This window comes from Epinephelus moara, chromosome 15 (genome assembly GCF_006386435.1).
Source record: "Epinephelus moara isolate mb chromosome 15, YSFRI_EMoa_1.0, whole genome shotgun sequence".
In the NCBI taxonomy this organism is placed as follows: Eukaryota; Metazoa; Chordata; class Actinopteri; order Perciformes; family Serranidae; genus Epinephelus; species Epinephelus moara.
Genome location: NC_065520.1, coordinates 9,829,116 through 9,845,919, shown reverse-complemented (window position 1 = coordinate 9,845,919; position 16,804 = coordinate 9,829,116). Strand labels below are relative to the sequence as shown.

General features: G+C 42.1%; 1 protein-coding gene across 3 annotated transcripts in view; it reads right to left on the bottom strand.

Moving 5' to 3' along the window:
- Positions 1–1,140: 1,140 nt before the first annotated feature.
- zranb3 (zinc finger, RAN-binding domain containing 3) overlaps positions 1,141–16,804 on the bottom strand; it is an 87,776-nt gene continuing 72,112 nt past the window's right edge. For all 3 annotated transcript variants that reach the window (XM_050063039.1, XM_050063040.1, XM_050063041.1), the window contains exons 18-22: positions 13,688–13,828; positions 9,474–9,632; positions 8,308–8,500; positions 4,619–4,750; positions 1,141–3,939 (exon numbers count right to left, since the gene is read on the bottom strand). In XM_050063039.1, coding sequence (XP_049918996.1) covers positions 3,841–3,939; positions 4,619–4,750; positions 8,308–8,500; positions 9,474–9,632; positions 13,688–13,828 — 724 coding nt within the window. In that variant the 3' untranslated portion in view covers positions 1,141–3,840. The remainder of the gene's footprint in view (positions 3,940–4,618; positions 4,751–8,307; positions 8,501–9,473; positions 9,633–13,687; positions 13,829–16,804) is intronic.

Below are 16,804 nucleotides of genomic sequence, written 5' to 3'. Positions count from 1 at the left end.
GTCACACAAGATTGGGTTTGTAGAAGCGCTTCCTTCAGCTGAAAAGGCCAAAGTAGATTATGGGGGCAGGCGAGGCTGAAATGGAATAACCAATGGAATGGCGCCAAATATAACGCCTTGCTGTCTGAATGCAAATCATGATTGAATTATGAATGATTTGTATGGTTTACTGTCAAGTTTTGCCTGGTTGGAGCAGCTTTTCAAACGTTTTCATGTCCCAGACTCCTAAAAAGACACATTTTGTCACCACATCCTGTGGGGAGGTGATAATGAAAATGAAACCTACAATTACAATAATCCTTATTACACATAATGTAATGTCTGTAATTAGAGAAATTCCTTTGGAATTGAGTTACAGCGATATTAATCTATTTCTCAATTTGCTGTGGACCCCCAGGAGCCTGTGCAGGGTCCCTGGGGTTCCACTGACCTATATTGAGAAGCACTGTTGCAGCTCTGGTGTTCGCATTCATTCTAGCAGAATGTATCCCTCTGCGAATCGTCTTTTATTCTTTTTCATGTTTGTGTTAAGACCAAAACCAACAGTGATTTAGTTCAATTTATCTCTGTTCTTTCCCAAACCTATCGCAAATGTATAGTTAAACTTTCAAACAAGGTTAGATTCGTTCAGTGAATAAAAACAGCAGAGCACTGTAGTTTTTAGCTTGCATTACTCGGACAGGAGGAAATAGTGTGTTTGTGTGGGACTACTTTCAGCTGTGGATGAATAAACATTTGGTGCACTAGTGACGACTCACAGCAGCAAGGCTGTGTATGTGGGACTGCATTTTTGAGTATTTACATATAAAAATCACTCTCTTTTCTCTTCCTGGGTGTAGAAATTCATTTATCCTATCAAATGTGATTTAGGGGTGATTAGCTATCCCTACTTATTCTTTAAAATCATCTTCCTGACTATTAGCTTGTAGGTCATAGTCATGAATGTAAAAAGAGAACTGGATACAGCATTGGAGGCGGGGCCCCATTCATTCCTATGGAAGTTACTTAGTGGCACATGGAGCCAAAAAACTTAACTGTCACCTATAAAATTACCCAGTTGAGACGCACTAGAGACTTTCACTGGCCGAACCATTGATTTCTCTCTCAGGTTCATATACTCTAAGAGACTCTCATGTGACAGCCAAAGGTTACCTCTACTTTTCGGTGGCTAGCTTGTCTATGTGCATTGTAGAGGGAGGTAAGCACTGAAGAACCAAGTAACACAACTGTCCCTCAAAAGTGCACAAAAATCTGTAAAGCAAACGTAAAAATGCATCAACTTGTAACATTTTTTTTTAATTCTTTCACCTCTTTGTAATTTTGACAAATTGTGATTCAAACAATGAAAACATTTTCAAGAGTAAAAAGGACAATTGAGAGAAGGAAATTTTGGACTTGTACCCAGCCGACCTGCCTCCACTCTAATCTCTTTTAACAGCACATTCCCCGCATATTGTCTTGCACTTGGTTACATTACGGAGACTAAAGCCCAAACTGCTTTTTTACTGCGTTTTTAATTAGTTAATTTTGGACAACAATGGAGCTCTGCAGCTCAGAGGAATAGGATATATCAGGATTTAGATACACACACAGTGCTTGTTAATACAATTAATTCATTGTTGGTTTTGGTCTTTTCATGGGATTTATTGACAATAAGAAAAATAAAGAATATCACTGGAGTTATTCCTTAAATTACATTTCTGTTGGATCCATTTCTCGTTCATTTAGATACAGCAGGTTTGCAGTGGTGTCCTCTTTAGAATTCCATTTGCTTGATGTTCTTCAGATGGCGCCATTTATCTTTTCTCTTCCTATTGTCTTTTCTTTGTCAGTACACTGTGATTTTCTAACTATATGTCATTATTTCCGCCAGATATTTGCCCAGCTAATTTTGGCCATGTGACGTTCAGAGCATGCCGTGTTGCTATGTAACCTGTTGAAATGTCTCTGCGCCGAGGCAAAGGCGTTGATTGCACTTGAAGGAAAAAGTGAGTTGGGTTTTTGGTCTGATGCCAGCTTTAAAGCAAGAGGGGAAGGAGGGGGTGTGTGTCAGACAGAGAGCAAACATGCAAACCTCGGCGGCCGTCCGTCAGTGTTTGAGTCCATCTTTATTACTGTCATCACCTGCGGAGGTAATGTTTTTCCTCTGGGCTGATAGGTGGTCCAACGCAAACAGTGTCACGCGGCTGCAGCGCTGCTCTTTACCCAGCAGACCCTCTGGGAAGAACATGAGACATCTTCATCTGGGCACTGCCTCATTATGGCTCCGTCTGACAAACACACCACTTCCTCTCTCTTTCAATAAACACTTGCACATGCTGTATTTGTGTAACACACACTCTTTATTTGTGTAACGCACAGGAAAACACTCGACTACACTTTTGCATTACTTTCCCTCCTCGCTCACTTTCTCTTTCCCACACACACACGTGCACATGCACCTTTTGGGTGTAATAAAACAGCAGATCAGAGTCATTGGCTGCTGACAGGGACTGACACTGAAACCTGCTGTTGTTGGAAGGCTGCCTGGGAGATGTTCATTACTCACAAAGCTTGTCGGTTTGGACAGGAGAGGAACAACGGTCTTATTAAGTGGAGACCTGGAGCAGCCGTAGGGGAAATACACACACACCCACACGCGCACCCACATGGGCTCTGAGAAAGTTCGAAGCCGAGCGCTCTGATAGGCTGAGAGAAGTTGGGGCTGCCAGAAAAATTTAAAACTTTCTCGCAACGACGGAATTTGCTGAGTTCGGAGTTTGACACGGCTGACAGACAGACAAATCGTGACATGACGACATCCGCGACGTCAACCCTTCGAGCCTCAGCACCGAGAGGGGAAGTCAAATTCTGCTGCGGAGGAATGTGACGGCCTCATTTTCACAGGAGCCTGCTGATATTGATTGGAGTTTCTGATGTCTGTCTGGCTCATTGTATAACTCTCACAAGAAGAGATTCAATATTCCCGACATTGCTGAACCTGAAGCCTTGTTTCCATAGTAACTCTGCTCTCCGTCTCTCTAAACATAGCCCTTCTGACTGACTTTAGCTCTGTTCAGATCATCAAGCACAGCTGAAGAGGAGGAAGATGCGTGGACATGGACAATAATGTTCCTGACTTGAGGCGATGAAACGATTTGCTAGCTTCTCAGAACAACCAACGTCTTGGTGTATTTACAGTCCGAACCGTGGATAAAGCAGCAGAGGAACACAAGAAGAGCAAATGAAACAAGATGGAAATAGGCTTGTATTTCACTGGTGAGCGTTCATCTATCTTCCAAAAAGCAAGATTTACAAGGCGCCACTTGTTGAGGGCTCCAATGAGGACACTTGGTTGTGTTTTCTGCTGTGAAGTTCTAATCACAAAGCCCCCAATTCATCCCTCACCTGCTACTTTTCACTAAGTTTGCAAAACCTTAAAATAGCAGCATCTCTCTCTAAACAACCTGCTCCATTTCAGCCTCGAGCAAAAGGGGGCCGTCATAAATCAAAACCACCGCACTTGTGACGGTTCGGGGACGAGAGGGGAGTTGGCTGAATTAGCATTTGATGCAGTCGTGACTGTTTTTTAGGTAAATCTCCACAGGTGCAGCAGAGTCCGACAGGACGCCGCTGATATCATCGGAAAGCGAGTGTAGAGGAAAAGTAGGGATTCAAAGGAAATCAGACCTTTTATCCTAATCTGTCAGTGAACGGCATTGCTGATGCTTAAATGTGAGTGCTGTTATTGAAGAATCATGATGCATCTTCAACCATGGTGTTAAAAATCATAGCAGCGAGGATTCAACAATATGATTCGAGAAATTTAACACCTATGCTACCCTTACTAAACCTTCCGTTTCATTTCCTGACGAAGAACCTGCTGATGTCTGACGCAACCTTGGAGGCTGCAACGCTCTTCCTCATCTGGCTCCGTTCTTTGGCTTGCTGAGCCGTTCTCTGTGGAGAAAAATGGAACATGATGTAAGAGGTTAAAATCTGCAGTCGGCGCTGAGGAGAAGAGTGAGATCAATATATTGAGCATCTCTAGATTAAAGTGTCCGAGTGGTGGCATAAACAGCGAGAGGATCCCCTTATCAGAACGAGCAGCTCTCCACATCAGTTTATACACGTCAACGTATGAAGCGCTTCTTTCCAGACTGACACCCACTCTGACAAAAATGCATTCGGGCGTGAAAGTAAAGCACATTTTAAGGTACAATGGAAAGCTCTGTTTTATTTTGCTCCCAGATCTGTTCTGTTTTTCAGAAGTGGATTGTCTGTGATTATGAAATATTGACTGAAGAAGCTCAAGAAGGAAAATGTTCCCAGGGCAACAAATGCTATATATCAATATGTCACACAGGCACATCATGTGATGTTATTACAGGCAATATATAGCTGTGTGAGGGATGGTATGACTTTTGATCAATGTGTTTGACCATGTATCACATTACTGCCATCACACATGATCCTCAACATGACTGATGAGGCTTTCTTTTTCTGTGTGGATAAAGGAGAGGTCCATCCACTGTGCACCTTAAACGTTAGACAAATTGCTTTTGCCCCTTAAGCCCTTTGGCTCTAAAAGCTGTTGCTGCGGTTGTTATGGGTGCAGCGATGCGGAGTGTGCACGTACGGCTTTGTGGCAGACGGTGCAGAGCGTCTGCAGGTTGTCCAGGGAGCACTGTCCTCCTCCGCTGTAGACCGGCCGGATGTGGTCGACCTGCCAGAAATCCCCTTCGACCGGAGCGCGGATCATCTCATTCAGCTAGAAGCACACACAGAATGAAATCGTGAGTGTCTCAGTGCACTGACTACCCTTGGATGTTTTCTCATAGCGCTCCAAATTGCCAAAAACAAGCTGTGATTGCACTGCCCTCCCAAACCATCCATCTATGCTAAAGTTCATTTTTTGAACTGATGTGATGTCTTTAGTAAAGCTCAGTCTCTCTCAGAGTGCTAAAGTGACCTAAATAGTTATTTCGCAGCACACACACTCGTCCACACACACAAAACCATTTGTATTAAACAAATCTGCACCGCAGGGGCACTTCAGCGATGTGCTTCACAATAAAAGAAGATAAAAACAAATAAGTCTTACGGAGTAAACATGACAGCGAGGCACATAAATGGCAGAAATCTACAACAGGAAATAATGAAAGAAAAATGCAAAATAAGGCCTCTGATAAAGGTTTGAAATGTGAGGCTGAATGAAACAATGATTGCACCACATCAATGACAGTGAACTTTCTATTATCCATCATCATCAGATGCCTGAGGTACAGCCACATAAACCACGAAAGTGATTTTTGTCCTACATAATGGGCGGCAGTAGTGATGTAAATTTGCCTGACAAAGAGAGAAATGAGGCTAAATAGACCAGAGGGAATAACATGCGACAGAAGGAAACATACTCCTCAATGCCATACTATTGTTTTGTCAGCTGTTAATGGCTTTGTAATGACCAGTATAAGTTTGTGAATACTGAGAAAAGGTTAGCAGGCTCACACACTAAACTAAGATGATGAACATGGTAAGAATTTTCTGTTCAAGCAGTAACTGATATTACCAAAGAAATAAAAATACAGCCTCACGTCACCTGAACCCCAAGGCCTTACGTTCAGTACTAATCACCAAGTGTTAGCATCTTAACATGCTACATGCTAAACAAATATAGTGAACATGGTAAACGTACATGCTAATTTTTAGCACATTCATGTTTTTATTGTGAGAATTAATAGTATTATTTTCTTGTTCACTTACTTTTTTTTTTGTCTGATTTCAGTGCTGTATGGTTTACATGTTCGAAATAAATTAATAAATAAATAAATAAATAAAATAAGAATCTGACATTAGCAGTTAGCTGGAAACACCACCGTGCTTAGATTTAGCCTAAAAGAGCGGCTTGCATGGCTGTAGACTCTTTTTTTTCCGTAACCTGTTATGAGGTCAGCTAAAGGGAATCTCGGCATTTTTGAAACTGGTCCAGAATTGAGAGAGGGTGCTGCAGCCGGCAAGGGCAAATAAAAATATGAAAAATAAACCCATTATTCACCTTGTTAGAGGTGAAACTGGCTCTATAGATGGTACAATTGCTGTTTATTTCAATGGAGTCTGGTTCTGAGGGCTGATAATTGTGATTAATTGATTGGTCCTTTACTCTGCAAAATATATATACAATGCAAGAAAATTGTGAAAAAGTAGCCCAAAGCAACAGATACAAATTACCTAATTTGTTTAACCAGCACTAAAAACAGAACCAAATATATTAAATTTACAATAATATAAAACAGAGAAAAGCAGCAGATCTTCATATTTAAGATGGTGGAACCAGAGTTTTGTTTTATATTACTTGCTAAACTACTTTCTGTTGATTGACTGTTGACCTAAATAGATTATTGAGGACGTATGGAATCTCAATAAAGCTATAATTTCTAATTCACTTATTAAATCTATACTAATCGTACACAGATAGACGCAGCAGCATGTGAGGAGCTAACGAGTTACTGGCTGGAAGAACTGAATTGCATCTTTACAGGACCACAGTGCTGAACTCCAGTGTAGCAAAGAGGAAACACTGGGAACACAATTACCTGAACACTTAACCAGTGTGTTGCTCGCTGGTGTGTTTTATTTTATTATGAAAACAGAGAAAGAAAGAAGAAAGAAAAGAATACAGAGTGAGCAAGTGGAGGAGCGAAAGATGATTGAGAGAATTAGAAGCAGAGAAAGAGAGAAGCCTGATGGGAAGAGTTCTGGGCAAAAAATCCATTTTCCTGCTTTGACTGCTACTCTTCCGACATTAAGGCAGCGAGCTGGAATTGATCCCAACAGATTTAAAGAACAGGCCTGCTCACAGGGGCAGAGTTCACGTCTCTTACACACACACATACACGCACACACACACATTCACACTCTCCAGTCAATTGAACCTGCTTTTGTGCCAAAATTGTGCACCTTGCTACACCAGACCTCACTACTACATACACACACCAAAATTCTGCTCACAGACACCTAAAGGCCATAAGAACTACAGAAAATCCACACACACACCAAAATGCCAATACACACACATGGCAGAATTCTGTTATACGCATACTCGCACACACCCAAGAGGACCCCAAGGTACACATAAAGACCCCTATACACATATACACACAAACACACACACACACCAGAACCCCCCAGTATGAACCAAAGAATGAGCCTATAATCTCGAGGCTCCTCCACCGCTGTGGCGTCTTATCATGTGGCTGAGTTTGTTTCCTCTAAAGCGCGGAGCATCGATCGCCGCTGATGCTGCTGCCGGCGGCACTTGGAAGGGGGGGAGTGTGTGTGTGTGTAAGTGTGTGTGCGTGTTTGTGTGTGAGAGGGGGGGGGTTTTGCAGGATAACAGCCAACCAAATCAAACAGGCTTACTGGTCGAGGCCTGGCATTGGGAAAAAAAAATCAATGGGCCCAGCAATCCATTTACTGGGAGCTGGCCCCTTGGAGTGCAGATCAACCTGTCTGTGTGTGTGTGTGTGTGTTTATGTGTGTGTATGTGTGCATGGGCGTGCACGTGTAAATGTGCGTAGGTGGGATGGAGAGTACAGGGCGCTTTTATTTTTGCACTTACACTGACAAGAAATGGCTTTTCATGTCAGTTATGTAGCTCACATCAGGAGAGTGATGTTAAGATGATGTGTGCATTGTAGTGTCTTAATACTGTAGGTCTAATAAGGCTGTTACTTGCTTATACAACTGTATTTTACCTGAACCCCAAAATCCAACTCCACCTTAATCTCTGAAGGCATCCCATCTTTGTGTTTTGTGCTAGTTATCAAATGCTACTGTGCAACCCAAGCGGCAACCTCTGAGATTGAAAAATGAAGCCAATGTGCGAGTCCAAAACTGCAGTTCATCGAATGGCCACTTGAGGCTGGCTCCAAAAGTAGCTCATCAGCAAAAAGTAGTATTAGCATTATCACAGTTAACTATAGCACTGTGCTAACCAAGCTACCAGCTAGCATTACGGTTATCTCCACCCTCTCGTCCAAATAAACAAAAAAAAAACATGGCCAAAATGCCGAACTCAAGGCTTCAAAATGGGACTCCACAAACCAATGAGTGACGTCACGCTGGCTACACCCATTATTTCATACAGTCTATGATGCTAACATGCTAAATTAAGATTGTCAACATAACATCTGAAATGTTCGTCCTGCCAATGGTGATGATTTTACCTCGCATTGTTTGACAGCTTATTAGCAACCAATGAACAATCTGACAACCTGTAAGAAAACAATTGTTAAAACTCGGCCTTTCTGTGCTCTGGTGTCCGACCTGTTTGAGTGACAGCTGTGCCAGCCAAGTGTTCTCCAACATATCCTTGCGCTGGGAGGGCGGGGCACCACGGACCTTCAGGAACAGGTCGTGGGCATGGAGGCCGCAGTGCTGGCAGATGCCCTGCTCCGCCTCCAGCACCCGTGTGCGCATGTACGTCTGGCTGGAGCGCAACTGGAACTCCTCCTGGCACCTATGGGTGAGGAAGCGAATAAATCTGCCTTAACATTTATGACAATAACAGCTGGAATTCTTCAATTTCATACACAGGTGAGAGTTGTTATTGTCTCTTTTCTACTGAGATTCAGCTGAAAGGCGCACAGTAGCACAGCATTGTGTTGAAGTTTGATCAAATCCAGGTACAGAGGAGAGAAGGATATCACCTTGACTTAATGACCTGAATTTGGCTCTTGAAAAGCACTTACGGAAATTACATTTCTACTTTAAATGGGAAGTGAGACTGAAGGGATGCAGAGACACTTTGTTAGAATTTAGTTGGCGGCCTTTCACAGAGTGACCATATGAATGAGCAGGAGCGGGAGCAGCATCTCGCTCAGGGACAGCAACACATTGCAGACACTCAACATGCAGCATTTTTCCACTTTCTACTTAAATATTATTTATATTGATGCAGTGAATTGATCATGAAAAAATGTAACAGGAAAAGGATCATTATAAACATAGGAATTGCAGTCTGCAATCTTTTTAGTCATCAGAAAGTAATTTTTCCACAAGGCAAAGCCGGCAACAACAACAAGGTGAAGTCAACATTATAGTTTTTGAGTTTGTTCTGCACAAAAACTCTCAAAGCTCTGAGTATAATTGAATTTTTAGGTGCCAGATGGGTGGGCTTTGGCACAGAGGACAATCGGTACTGGAAAGTTTAAGCACTCACAGACACAAACTATTTGAAAGTTAATTTAATATGCTCTATCTTTGACAGACATTGTACCAAAGACGGCCTGGATTGTCCCGTTGCAGTAAGCCCCACCCATCTGGTGCTCCAAGCAGGCAATGCTCAGATTTACATGCATCTGCTATTTGAAACAAGTCCTTGGGAGTTTTTGTGCAATTCTTTACAAAGACCTGGAAATGTCCAATTTATCCCTTCGATTTTCCCCATTGCATGAGGGCTGTAGCCATGTGTGTATTTAGTGTCACTATACTTGTGGCTGCAGAATCGAGTGTCCCAGGCCCCACCGGTGGTAGAGCAGGCCTGCTGGCAGGACAGACACAGTGGGACACCCTCACTGTCCACTGCCTGTAGGTAGCCAGACTCTGATGATGGCTTCTCCTCCACTGTCTTACAGGACTCCTCGCCTGTGCTGGAGACACAGATTCAGAAAGAAATCTATTACATTTACTCAGGAGTAGAGACTTAATTCATTGGCTGCTTTAAAGAAGAACTCAGAGCAGAGTGGTGAATGCGGCATGATTGTTGTAGTACAGAGAGAATTAGTGGTGTGGAAATCAAATTAACATGGAGGAAGAGTTGTGTTTGCACTGACAGCTCATAAAATCTCCCCAAAAAATCCCCAGCAGTATAATAAGTTATTAAAATAAGCTCCTTTGTACTTCAAGTTCAGTTTGATGCTATTACTTTGATACTGTTACTTCAGTAAGATTTTGAATGCAGGACTTTTAGTTGAGTATTTCGACACCTTTATATTACTACTTTCACTTAAAGGGACAGTGTGTAAGATTTAGGTGGACTTAGTGGCATCTAGTGGTGAGGACTGCCATTGCAATCAGCTGAAACTTCTACCAGTCAGAATTCCCTCAGTGTTTATTGTTCAGGAGGTTTTTACCAGGAGCTGTATTATCCACAGAGGTCTCCTCCTTTTCAAAACACAGGGACCCGGTGATTAAAATTGGTAAAAGGCACAGAATAAAGCAGTTTCACATCAACAAATTAGTGTTCTCCGATTGCAGTTTGGCATGTCGGAGATGGGCTGTTAGCCAGGACAAGCTAATGTGTGCTCACCTTTTTTCTGTGATAACTTAAGATCAAGACATTCAGGAGGTTTTTAATGGGAACTAATTCCCTACAGAGGTCTCTTTCTCTCCAAAACAGACGGACCTGGTGATTTAAATCGGTAAAAACACTTAATAAAGCAGTTTCACATTTTAAAAAAAAAGAAAAGAAAACGATTGTTCTTTTCAGGTTATTATACACTTAAGAAAACATACTTATTATATTATATTACATTTCTGACAAAATATCCCCATACATCCTACATACTGGACCTTTAAGTTAAATATCTGCACTTCTTTAATCATTATAAGGAATGCAATGCTTAGATAACCGACATAACTGATTATGATGGAATGTGATCTTAGCAGACCTAAAGCTGCAATTATACTTTAAAGTATTGACAAGAAATGACAAATTGCAGTATTCAGAACAGTTTTCAATGTCAGAAGATAGGGCACCTCAAATGTCTCTAAGTAAATGGATTCCATCCATTTACGCAATCTATTCTTTATATGTTTTTGATTCAGGCGGCATGGCTGCTGCAGATTTTTAGCCCTTTGTGCACCAAACATCAAAGAGGAGTTACCTTGACCCATGTGATCGACATCAGTATGTAAGCCAACAGCCAGATTCAATGTAGAGAACAGCAAACAATCCGATATCTCTTCATCCAATTTAAAAAATGTCTGCTTGCTTTGTGTGCTGCAGATGCAGAGTTGATGGACATATAGTGTGTGTGTCTGTGTGTGTGGGAAATGTCTACATACCGTGTGTATATACTGTACATGATGGTGATGCATCTGCAGAACATTTCAAGTATGTGTGTGTGTATGCCTGTCCTTTTGGCAGAGGACAGCGAGTTTGGGCATTTGCCATGTTGTCCCAGCAGGGTGCTAGAGCCACGTTGGAGGGGACAGATGGACTAAATTCTCTTTCCCCATGGTTTACAATTCAGACAGACAGAGAGAGGAACAAAGAGCCAGAGAGACACAGCACTACAGAGTGAGATTTAATCATTGAAATGGAGAAGAAAAAACCCTCTAAAAAAAGGAACCTTGCTGCTTCAAAGTTGAGAAGATACCAAAAATTGGAAGTACCATGAGACAAATGCTGTGCCAGCAACATCTTGTGGATAAAAGAGAGACGGAAATAGACTTTTTACTGGTGTGCCCAAACTGAGAATGGTAAAACATTGTACTTTGGGAAAAAAAAAAAATGTAACCCAGAAATACACAGTTTGCTGCTAACTGTAAATGTTGAATGAAAAACATGTCAAAGAATGTATTTTCGTAGCAAAAATGTTATTAAAATCAATTACGTGCACTTTACATCTAGCATAAAAGTAATTTAAATTCATATATGCACAAAGCAAGTGGGCATGTTGGCAGCTCTACATCGCAGCATGAGGTAACTCGTGCTTCAAACCCCAGAAATCACGCAACATGCCTTCAGCAAACGGCACACAGCCTGCTAATGTTTACCACCGAGCTGATCTCTGATGCTTTATACCAAAGGAAACCAAAGGCACGAGAGACGAACGACATCTGACGCTGGTGAGTCCAGCTGTCAATCAGTGGAGTGCTTGCTCACTGTTGAACAGGAGGACGATTCTGTTTTATATATTTAAATTGTCTCTTCCTGTGGACAGCAAGGCGACCGCACCAGATAGTTTCATTTGAGAAAATTTGGAAAATCCAGTGCATCTCAGTTTTAAACGATCATAACATGAAAGCCAACACTTGCGACTCATGCCACATTAGGTTGACGTGGTATAGCTGACATTTAACACCTCAGTAACACCACCACTAATGCTTGAGATGACACGCATTTGTTCTGGACGAGACGAAATGAAATTGCAGAAACAGATTAGCATAAAAGCTACTTCAGTATTAATTATGTAGAAACCTGATGTAACACTGAACTAGAAAAACTGAACAAAGAAATACAATTTTGGATAAAAATCAAGTGTGGTTTATGAAATACAAAATGCTTAAACAGTTTATCAGTGATAAGGAGAGAGATAAAATCTTACTACATTATCAAATTACAGATGTAGACGTAGACGCGGACGCTTATAGTCTCCTCCCTGTCAGCTCTGCTAAATGTACGCTAAATTGAGGCTCTTATGTCTATTTTGCAAGTCTTGGTGGTGCTTTTTGTGGTTGGCGTTGGAAGGTGGTGGCATGTGGCTGAGAGTCACTCATCGAAATGAGGACATCATCTCACCAGTCTGTAAACTCTCCTCTTGCCAACTCCTAGCTAGCCCGCTGCTAGCTAGTCAGGTCAAGGTTTTCAAATGCAAACATCAAGTAAAGATGGAGAGGAAATGGGCACCAGCTGTGCTAGCATCCTGCTAGCCAATGTACAGACGTTGAAAAATACGAGGAGGCGTGCGCTTTACAATGAATAAGGATTGGTGTGTCGGTGGGAGTGTGAGGTGCTGTCCTGTTCCTGCTGTGGATCATTGCTCTGACGTTCAGAGCTGGATGCTGCCCGTGTTTGGGAGAAGCGACCATACAGCCATCTTGTTGGGGACGGGATGTGTGGACAGTTACATCATTCCTCAACCAGAAACCATGGATTACCAGAATTATCCGGAAACATGGACAATTTTTAAGCAGCAGCCAATGATGTAAAGAGGTGCAAATAGGACTAAATTACAGTGCACAAGTTTCTCCTTACTATATCAGCTATTAGCATGTCAGCTAGACAGCAATGTTAGCTTTTGCTAAACATTTTTTAGAAAAAAAATAGCCCTTTAGTCTGGCCTAAATAACTGGCCAGTGCAGGTGTATAGCCACAGTCTACATCCAGTGAGTCAGACTAGGTGTACACAAATACAAACCTCAGATGACACCCTTTAAGACACTTCATGTTATATCACACACATTTTCTATATAACACCAGCTGCTGTCTATATGTGAGAAAGAGTGTGTGTTTGCTACAAGTTTCCATAGTGATTTTCCCTCCTTGGGTGTGCTGGTTGCATCTCACCCAGTAGATTGTATTTTGGTCTATATTTACTGTACTAACATGCTCAGCGGGCCTTTGTGCCTCTCCCACAAGACACACACAGATCTCCATGGAGACAGCTGGGGGAAGGAAAATGAAAATACACCAAATCCCAAAGACAAAGCCACGTGATGACACAAACCACCTTCATGTACCAATCATGAAACCTCGTCTTTTAAAACCGCAAACAAGACCGCACATGATCAGTTACACCTAAATACTGTTAGGGGTGATCTGGCTATTGTAATAAACCAGACAAATAAAGAAATCTAAGATTGCCGGCTGTAAAACTTAAAGCTTTGAAGATGTAATTTTAAGACTTTTGAAGACCTGAGGACAGCTTGACCTCTCCTTCCGTGAACATCCACCCACACATCTGCCCCTTTGACCTACCTCTCTGAAGCAAGTGGCGCTAGTGAAGCGGCAGACCTTCTCTTTGTGAAGAAGTTTTCCTTGGTGACCAGTCGGACGCTGCCTCCCTCCTGCTGGGCCTTGCTCAGGGAGGCCTGGGCCACCTCGTCTTTGCTGAGGTACCTGTGAAAATGGGATAAACGGGGCTGTGAAGGGACGGAGGATTTGCAGACGTTATATAACCAAAGAGCTTGAAGAGGGCTGATTCACATGTAGAGCATGGGGGAGTAAGTGCAAGAAGCTTCACAAGCTCTCTCTGGACAGCATTAGTACCAGGTAAAATAGGAGTTTGATGTTGCTCGAGCATTTCTGTAATCTTAGTCATCTAGTTGGGACTGCGGTAATCCTAGGACTCGCCCACGTAAATGTAACACACACCAACACCCACACAACTGGCAAAACTCCACCAACAGCCTCAGTGCAATGCCAGATGCGCGTTTATATTTTTCTTGGCACCAAACTGTGCTTGAGCGCACAAATTCTTACTTTCATTGCTTTTTTTTCCCAATTCTATTTGTGTGCTTATATTCTGTTTGTCCTCTTCCCCTGCTGAATCCTATCACTATTGCAGCTGCAGCAATTTAATTTCCCCACAGGGACCGTCAATCATCTAATCTAATCCATCTACCTCGCCACCGGTTTTTATGGCCCTTGTAATACAGATGCTAGGTGTGCAAGTCGAAAATTGCATGAAACACTACATGTCAATCCAGACAGGATTAAAATGACCCCGGGATGTCAGAGTTGACGCAAAATACAGGAGAGGAGGAGCCGGGAGAGAAAGAAATCTCTGACTTGTTTGTTCTCGGCAGAAGAAAATTGCTGTGATCTTGAGGGAAAAGTGACCAATCACCAAACGTCGTCAGGTAACATTAAGGCTTTCTACAGAGGGATGGTACGACACTCTAATGGTTGCCATAGAGCAATTATCCCTCTCTCTCCTCCTCTACAGGGAGGTCAGAGATCACACTTTGCTACTAAACGCCAGACCTGGAGCTGGTGGAGACTCTGTTTTGCTCAAAGACACTTTGGCAGAGTGGATGTTTGCTGACTTTGGCAAGTTAACCAGCCACTATTCTAACCATTCTATCATACGGTTTATGACAGTATTTTGTGGCCATGTGATGAATTGTGCTGGTGGCCTGACATTTTGTCAAGTACTTTCTGTTTTAGAGGTGCAACATGTGTCTTGTTGTCATTGGATAACAAAGATACAGCCTTCTTGTAGGATATGTAGAGTCTGTGTTTTTACCCATCGGGCCTTCTGACAATATGTATTGCTTAAATAAAGAAGTCAGCCAGTGTTTCCAAGTTGTTATTTTCACATTGAGTCAAGGTTGTATCCTCACAAAAGAGGTTTCTGTTGTTTCGACTATAAAGAAATGGATTACGCTCAGTGATGCAAACCAACAATCTGCCTCTTGGACGAAGAGCCGTGCATGTAGGTACAAGAGCAGAAAAGGAGCAGTGAGAGGTTTTAAGTAAGTGAAAAGAAAAATGTTCGACACTCTGCGTGTGCAGCTCAAAGCGCCAAAAATACCTTTGAAAAACTCAACAGCAATGTCTCTTTCCAAAGATCATGACCCAGATAATCAACATAATCCACAGACCTTGTTGTGAGTAGTTTCATGTAGGAACTAGTTTCTTTCTACTGAACTACAACTGCCAACCGAATCACTGCACAGAAGGAAGAGTGCATCGACTCATGGACTTGTGACAGTGTTGGTTAAGCTGTAATGTTAGCTTGCTCACTGGTGCTAGATGAGCTAACAGTAGATGCACACTTCCGTCTGAGCAGTGATCTGTGGATTATCTTGAGTAATCAGGTCATGATTTCTGGAAAGAGACATTGCTATTGAGTTTTTTAAAGTTTTAGTTAAAGTTTAAAGTTTTTTTAGCGCTTTGAGCACCACACGCCGAGTGCCATCTAGTTCCATTATATTGGAGAGAAGGAGGACATCTCTAAGGCTGATATTTCCAACACTCAGCAACTCGCACCAAAACAATCTGGTCTGCTAGTAGCACTACAGATGAGAGGAAAAAACAAGGGTGAGGAAGGTAGAGACGGATGGAGAGGCAGGAGGCAGCCGTTGTGTGGTATGGCTGTTTAACAGTCAATAAACTCAGGCTATGAAGCCGTTCACTAATTGTTATGTAGGTCGATAACTAATGTTGTATTTTACAAACATTTGTTTTGACAGCTTTGTCAATTCATGAACTTGGTTTGATTAAACTTTATTGCTTGCAGAGAATCAGCAGCGCTGCCACCTTTGAAATTATATCAATGATTGGACAGCTATAGACCTATAAGACATGTAGAAAAAATACATTTGGCACTATTTAAGTGTACAGTAAAGGAAAGTGAAAGCTGCCTTCTTCAATGTTAAAACCATTTGACATTCTGAAAGGTTGTTGATGCCACTTGTATCAAAATGCAGAAACAAAATTAGATGTTTCTGCCCCCAAAAAACATATAGTTGCTCACAGGGGCATTCACCACCATCAAAAGCGTATTATTTCCATATAAAAAGAAATTTAAATATGAATGGGTTATTTAATTCTACCTGAATGGTTACGTGATGTGTTTCTATCCTGACTGCGCTGTTCCCCTGATTACTAATGAAATACAAGCCTCCATGAAACACCCTGCTATTTAAACAGGAAGGTGTTGCCACTGTTAAACTATGCTTTTAGTATTTATACTCGGCCCTGCAGGCTATGCAGTGACATTTTTATGCATTTCCACCACCTCCATCTGGACAGAATACTTTCTTCGGGAGGAAGATGGAAAGAAGGTAGAAGAGGGGGGGGAAAAAATAAAGAAAAGATGGATGACAGGAGGCAGAAAGTGGAGGAGGGAGACACATCAAAGAGGAGAAGTTTCTCTGGAAGCTGAGGGGAGATGAGGAAGAAGGTAAGTCTCCATCAAACACATGAGCTTCCTTTGCTTCAAACAGTCCCTGCACAGAGGCTGGATGAAACGAGATACCTTACACTAAACTGGAGTCCAACTGCGCTTCTGGGAGAGTGTGGATGTGTGTGTGTGTGTGTGTGTGTGTGTGTATGTGTGTTTGCATGTTTTTATGCAGCTAGGTGCCT